We start from the raw sequence: 7864 nt of genomic DNA, 5'->3' as shown, positions 1-7864 counted from the left end.
CAAAATCCATGTCTGTACTGTTAACATATACAATCTGTCTATAAACGTGTTGTTTAGTAAAATGTCAAATATTGTACCGAACTAAAATAGCAGGTGATACGCCGCTAAACAGCCTTTGATGTTGATGAGGCTTGAAAGCTAAATTTCTTCTTCTTCTATGCATATTTAAGCTTTTTTTTAAACTCTAGATTAAAATTTATTTTTTTGTGATATGCTATATAATAATAAGACTGAAAATTATTGTTATTGAATACATGTTGGTATTAAAAAACTGGACAAATTGCAAGGTCATAATTCATATAACATAAAAATATGATAAAGAAAGTTCATTATGTTTTGGAATAAGTATGAAATTATATAGTTTAATTTGAAATAGTCAATTTAATACAGAAATTCAAATAAAATATATATTCTGGAAAAACATCCCTGCACTATTCAATAAATTACTTATCTATAATAAAGTTATGACTATTTTTAACAAATTTAAAGATTTTAGAAGACGTTTATTCAAAAAACGTCTTAAGTTAGAAATTTTGCATAATTGCTGAATGTCCAGCAAATTGCATTGGATCGATCCACTGGTGGGGCGGGGCGTAAATCCGCATATGGTTTGATATGTTTCTAAAACTATATTTCTAAACTTGACAAAACCTTTGATTTGGAAGTAAAAATATAAAATACCTTAATTAATACAATATTTTATTGGCAATATAAATGTTGTTATAAAAATAAATACAGAGTAGATGGGAAAATTATTATCACAATTAAAATCGGCACGAATATTAAATTGGTTTTAATTTAAATAACATAACCTAGATTCGTATATGTATTAAAATAAATTATACAAAAAATATATATAAATTGCTTGACTTAGCTTAATATTTGTAAAGTGTACACACAATTGCACTGCAGCTAACAGTCGGAGGTTCATGTTGTCGTAGGAGTCTTTTCTTTAATCAGGATTGGCCTAAAATGAAAAACGTACGTTAATATAAAGCAACAACTTTAATTTCATATACAGCTAATAAAGGTTTGATCGTTACTAACAGAGGATAATCCAAGTAAGAAATAGTTTATAAGTAAGTACAACACAACTTTCATAAATTCTTTGTAGATGAGCTACGGGTCTGTAGTTCTTTCAAGAAATAAATTACTAAATTATTTTGTTATTACATAGAGATTAATACTTTATGGCGAACTTTATATTTTTTTATGATAACTATGTAATTACTTCATTTTCTAAAAAAACCAAACTTGTTTTTTTTTCTGAAAAAGAAACAACGCCGTATCATATCTAACGAAGTTATGAAAATCGAAACAAAGCAGAACCAAATTAGAGATATAGTAATAACTACAGTAACAGTGACTTTTATTCTTTACAGTATGTTGTTTCTATACTAAGCTAAAGACTGACGAAGACAGGTGGGATACAGTTCGTATAACACGCTGCGTGTTGTAAACGAAATAAACCACAATACGCTCTTTCATCGCTACAAATCTCGCCGAGAAACAATTTAGATTAAGTTCGATGCCAGACGCTAAGATCGTGCACGCACGGGTCGTCTCAAACTCGAAGCGGAAGCGTCTCGAACTCTACTATAGTAGGTCGAGATCGACAAAGAGTCGATGTGATTGATACTATTATCGTTGATTGAAAGCTATTATTTACATATGAAGGTAGAGTGGAGGAAGATTCGCTTGGAGTTCGAGATGCTTCCGCTTCGAAAGCCAGACGACCCGTGCCCGGACGCTAGCGCAACACTAAAAGTACAGCCTCGCCACAAAAAATGTCATTTTTACTCCTAAACGTTCCAAATAATATAAAAATATTTCAAAGTAAATCTTCATTCAGAACCTCGCAATTAGTGGTTTCAATTACACTTTACACTTTTTAGTTTACTATCATTCACAATGTCTAAAAAGTACAATTAAAATTAATAGAATATCCTAGCTACAGCTTGGGTTAGTCAGTTGTATCCATAGAGAAAGCCTAATATTTAGCTTCAAAACAATCAACCTTTGATATCGAGGGTATAAAACTTAAAATATAAAATACATTAAAAATTAATAGAATATATATATATTTATATATATATTTATATTGTATTATTGATTTCTTGGCGAGCGTAATATATTGATAATTGAAATCAACTGAACTGAGATTGTAATCAATATAATAAATCACTGGAATCTGAAAAACCATTTAAATTTGAATTAGTATAGTAATGTATAGGACAGGTTATTATCTTATCCCCAGTTCTAATATATTTATCTCTCTAAATTGGCTTTGCTTTTATATTATTATGTACGTGAGCGGGACTAACCTATAGTATTTACATAAGTTAATTAGATCGTTTAAGTGAAATAAATGAAGGGATATGTTAAAGACGACAAAGGGAATATACAGATTTAAGTAGTTTTATGATTAAAAGAATAGCTGATATTAATAACAGAAGTATAACTAGTTGAATATCGGAGGTTAGTTTCCGCCGAAGAAAAAAAATCGGACACCATATTCAGACAACATCCAAACAGCTTACATTTCTCCGAACGTGATGGATTTTTGAGCAGTAAGGTTCTTTCCTGAATCGACGGCTACATTTTTTAATATACCGCTTGGCGTTTCACTGCTTTTATTTAAATTGGCGTTTACCGTGATGCGACTTGTTCTTCTATGGGGCATCGTCTCGTACCTGTCATTTCCTGATGACTTAGTTAAATCACTGGTGGATTTGGTAAACGCCTTAGACATATTATTCAAGGAAATTCGAACGCCGCCATTGTTTTGAGCCTTGATTCGTGTGGGAATTCGAGACTCGCTCAATAAATTTTCCTGGAAATTATACGTTCAAAAATTTTCTATGCTATATAGTTAAAAATTATACATTTTTTTTTCTAATACATCACGAAAAATACTAAGTACTATAAAGGTACTATAAATACTAAGTGATCCAAACTTGGTGTCTTTGGTGTATACCAGTAAAATGAAAAATGTAAATTCAATGTCAGAGTGACACTAGTTAATCATACCGTATTTTTCATCACAATCGGAAACAACATTTATTATTATGACCAAAAATGACATGTTTAGCAATTACTAGTACAGATCAAATAAAATATTTTTGAAGTGAAACTTCTTCACGCGCGCTGGTAGTAAAAATTGAAGGCCCTGACAGACGAGCTAGCGAGACGACAGGCGAGACGAAACTTTGTAAGGACGCGCGCTGTGAGTAAAAATTCAAGGCCGTGTCACACGAACTAGCGAGACAGTGAGCCTACAACTTAAGAAATGCGTAGTGATGCGACGTGTTTTATATTTTACGCGTATAAAACTATTTGTTAGACGTAAACATTATTTGTTACACGTAAAAAAGTATTTGTTAAACGCAAAAAACTATTTGTTATACATAAAAAACGAGTAAAAAATATAAAAATATATTTTTTATTATACAGGCACTGTATAATTAAAAATATATTTTTTAATGTGCAAGCTTTCCATTACAGGGTGTTTCAAAAAACAAGTGCCATCTCTAGTGGGGAGATTCCTCACGTAAAAATAAGATTATTTTTCATATTAACATAGGTCCGATTCTACTTTGTTTCGTAGCTACATTGTGTTAAAGTCTTAATAATCTTTCGATTTATTATAATTTTCTTCCAAGTACTTTTATTGATTCGAATAAAATTTTGAGGGTAAAAGTTACTGTAAGTGCTACATATTTTAATGCTAAACAAGTGTCGATAAATTCATCAGGGACGTGCATAAGGGTGATCACCGGAATATTTTTCGAAAAGAAAACATGTGCGCCACGACTTTTTTCTTTTCATATCAAAATTGTGTAGGGCGTTTAATGCCAATTAAAAGTTATCTCTTGATATTTTGTCGAATTCGGCCTCCTTGATGAGATAAACGCAATTTTATTAATCACAATTAATAAAATTAAAATAAAAATAAAATTAATAAATTATATATTTTACCTAATTTATTATTAAATATTATTACTATTAGTCCATCCTACAGCAATTTCAAATAAAAAAATAGTGGTATTTAAGATAATTACAAAAAATCTAATTTTAAAAAGTTTGAACGTCCTGTAACTCTAAAACTATGCATTTCCTTACCCATGTTTATAGGAACTTCTTTTCATATTTTCTTTCATGAGGAATCAATGAGTACTTATTTAAAACTTTCACAAGTTAATGATATTAAAATTTGTAAAAGGTTGCTATTAGACTTGGATCAAGGCAAATTAATAAAATTGATTTTATCCCATCAAGGAGGCCGAAATCGAAAAAATATCAAGAGACAATTTTTAATCGGCTTTAAACTGCTTATACTATTTCGCTAACAAAAGAAAAAAGTTATTGGCGTAAATGCAATTTTTAGAAAAATATTCCAATAATAACCCATATGCACGTCCCTGGTGAATATATCGACACTTTTTTAGCATTAAGATATGTCGTATTTATAATAACTTTTATCCTCAAAATTTCATTTGAAACCCTAACAGCGCTTTCAGACGGAGCGGACCGTCCGCCGTGTACCATGAGTTTACATGAACAATTCCACATAGGTCGCGTATGCTCCGTCCGGATGAGCTATCTTGAAAAAACTTACGCGCGGACGGTCCGCTCCATCTGAAAGCGCTGTAAAAATACTTGGAAGAAGATTATAATAAATCGATTTTTTCGATTTATCTTAATAAATCTTAACTTTAACACCCTGGAACTACAAAATAAAGCATGGATAAATGGAAATCGGACCTATGTTGGTATGAAAAATAAATCTTATTTTTACGTGAGGAAATCTCCCCACGAGAGATGGCACATGTTTTTTGAAACACCCTGTATAATGTAATTAAAATAAAAAGTAATAACTTTTTCAACATTTCAAACTACACTTTTTCAAACATGTCCTTCAGATCCTTCAATTTAATAGCAGTTAGTAAGAAGTTTCACTTCAAACATGCGGATATAGTGCACACACATTTTTTGATATAAATGCTGATTAAAAGAAATCTTTCAAATTATGACCAAAAAGTGCTATCATTACGGAAAAATAGTTTTAATGACGTCACGTTCAACATTTAAAAAAATAAAATTGAAAAAAAAATATTCAAAATATATATTTTAACTAATCTTATTTCGACGAACCAGTTTTGCAATTTAATTTATCATTTTCTTGGTATCAGACAGAGGCACGTTTAAATCACCAGCAGGCAAGTTTAATCACCATGTACCAATAAACATCATATGATCGAAAAACAACGGCGTCTAGATTGCTTGGAAATGACGCAATCAATGACATTCCATATAAATTATAAATATATAAAACAATAGCGATCTTCATTTCCAGCCTTCGCTAACGCCGTTTTTTTTTTCTCGATCATATTGTATTTCTATTTAGGTAAATACCCATCTTAATTAAATAATTCTTGAACTTGAATAATAAAAAGTGTTGTATCAGACTTCTTTTTATATTCGAAAATAATATTTGTTTGAAAACATTTATTTATTTTAGTAGAAATCTAAACACCTCCAAAATCAAAATATATTTTATATTTAAACCTACAGGGTTTTGTTATTGGTTCAGAATCCATAAAACTAAAAATTACGAAGTCGTAACCTAAAATCCTACACTAATGTAACTACATTAGTGTAAGATTTTAGATTTTACTTCCATAAGAATGTTTTATTATAATACAGGTTGGAAATTCAAAGTACATAATTCAATAAGTGCGAGAAAATTGTAGGTGTGATTTTTTTGCTGGAAAAAGCTGCAATTGAGGGCTATTTTTTTGGCTGAAAAAAATCGAAAATTTCTGTATAAAAAACCGTCCGTATGTTTAAAAAAATAATTACCTCCCAGACTTTTTTTCACATATTCATTTATACTAGTACTAGCGTGTACCAGCGACTTCGTTCGCGTCGAATTAATCATTTGTAATGGTGATGATAAAGAAAAGCAAGAATTTCCATTAACATACAAACTGGATAAAATTTTCTCACATTTATGTCAGCATAAGAAAAAACAATATGGCGATATTATTATATAACTTGGTAATATTTGAGGGGTAGTTTCATCTCGTTGGAATTTGACTTTCGAAAAATCCGTTTGCCAAAAATAAGCTTTTTACGTCAAGCCCCCGTTACCCCTCCTTATCGAACCTCTACACCCCACAGTCAATCCGTTTACCAAAAATCAGCTTTAAACGTCAAGCAGTTTAAGCAGAATCGTGATTACTCAATGGTCATATTTTATGAAACACCCTGTAAAAAATTATTAATTAAAAAATCTTAAAATATGTAAAACAACAAAATAGAATATACGTGTTTAAGAGTTTTTCCGAAAAATTCACCGGTTTTTAAATAAAAAATATTTTAATATTTGAGGGATAGTTTCACCCCCTTAGAACTCGAGTTTCGAAAAATCCCTTCTTATCGAACCTCTACACCCTAAAGTAAATCTGTTTTCCAAAAGTCAGCTTTTTACGTCAAGCGCCTTAAGCAGGATCGTGATTAATCAATGACCAGATTTTTACAACACCCTGTGTACATTTTTAAAAAAATCTTAAAATATGTAAAAAAACAAAATAAAATATACGTGTTTAAGCGTTTTTTCGGAAACTTGACCGTTTTTTAAATAAAAAATATTGTAATATTTGAGGGTTGGTTTCACCCCCTTGGAACTGGAATTTCGAAAAATCCCTTCTTATCGAACCTTTACACCCTAGAATCAACCTGTATGCCAAAATTGAGCTTCTTACGTTGAGTGGTTTGAGCAGGATCGTGATTAATCAGTATGTCAGTCACTTAAGGATTTTATATATTAGTATAGATATTCAGTTACGGTGTGGTTACTTTTTTTATAAAAAAATATCTATCACAAAGCGATTAATTATCAATTTAACTTCATCATATCTTGACTATACAATTTTTATAGATAATCTAAATTTTTGTTTCCTGACAAATTGTATTCATTATTAATTAAAAGAAAAAAAAGTAAAAATGTATAAACTAATAAGGTTTATAATTTTTATATAATATTTAGATCTTATGGTGCGTTTAGACTAGAGCACGCACGCACTGATCCTCCGCGAATGCTCAAGTGTAAACGGCTGTGCGCGCACGTTCACTCTGAATCTCTCTGTGCGCGAGTAGCCGCGAACGTGAGCCGTCTGGTCTCGGTTTTTGGTCGTGCTCGAAGGGATTTTATGTGTGCGCGAACGCTCAGTTTGGACCGGCAATTTGTTTTGTCTGCGTTCGTGCGTGCGTGTGTGATTTTTTTTCGTTTTCTTTATTAAAATTATGAAGTGGATCAATGAATCTTCGTTATTATTAATTGAAGAATATAAAAAGTTGCCTATATTATGGGATGTTAAACATTTTTTGTATTATTAAAAAATAAAAAAAAAATTGCCGCCCGGAGGCACGTATAGCCGCCCATACTAAAATATGTTAATATCTGGAAAACTGCGACTTTGACTGATTTTGATGTTATTACAAATTTTGTTGCAAATATTATTCCTAATCTTAAATTGAAAACCGCGTTTCGCTAGCTACTGTAATTTTGGAGTTACGATTTTTTAAAATTTTTAACCCCCTCCCATACTCCCTTACCAACCCCCCACCTCCACCAAAAACTAATGGCCAGATTCTCGGGTGCCACAGTATTTTTGTGCCAAATTTGGTTAAAATCGGTTCAGCGGACAGACAGACAGACACCATGAAAATATTTTGTATTTAGGTCATTTATGACCCAAATAACTCATTTTGAGTGAAATTAAAAATTTTTTTTTTGCCGATCCTAATAGCCTACCATACCTATTAGTATGGTCGGCTCAAAATAACGCATGGCAAGACC

The 7864-nt window shown here is 31.1% G+C and overlaps 1 protein-coding gene across 2 annotated transcripts in view; it reads right to left on the bottom strand.

The window, feature by feature from the left end:
• Positions 1-686: 686 nt before the first annotated feature.
• LOC115882066 overlaps positions 687-7864 on the bottom strand; it is a 146699-nt gene continuing 139521 nt past the window's right edge. The window contains exons 13-14 of one of the 2 annotated variants that reach the window (XM_030899893.1): positions 2541-2833; positions 696-967 (exon numbers count right to left, since the gene is read on the bottom strand). In XM_030899893.1, the coding sequence (XP_030755753.1) occupies positions 928-967; positions 2541-2833 (333 nt within the window). In that variant the 3' untranslated portion in view covers positions 696-927. Of the gene's footprint in view, positions 968-2540; positions 2834-7864 lie in introns of both variants that reach the window. The other variant, XM_030899900.1, reaches the window with a different exon arrangement.

The sequence above is a fragment of the Sitophilus oryzae genome, unplaced genomic scaffold (assembly GCF_002938485.1).
Source record: "Sitophilus oryzae breed Bouriz unplaced genomic scaffold, Soryzae_2.0 scaffold_1111_pilon_pilon, whole genome shotgun sequence".
In the NCBI taxonomy this organism is placed as follows: domain Eukaryota; kingdom Metazoa; phylum Arthropoda; class Insecta; order Coleoptera; family Curculionidae; genus Sitophilus; species Sitophilus oryzae.
The sequence above is the reverse complement of the archived record's forward strand: the minus strand, read 5'-3'. Positions and strand labels throughout refer to the sequence as shown.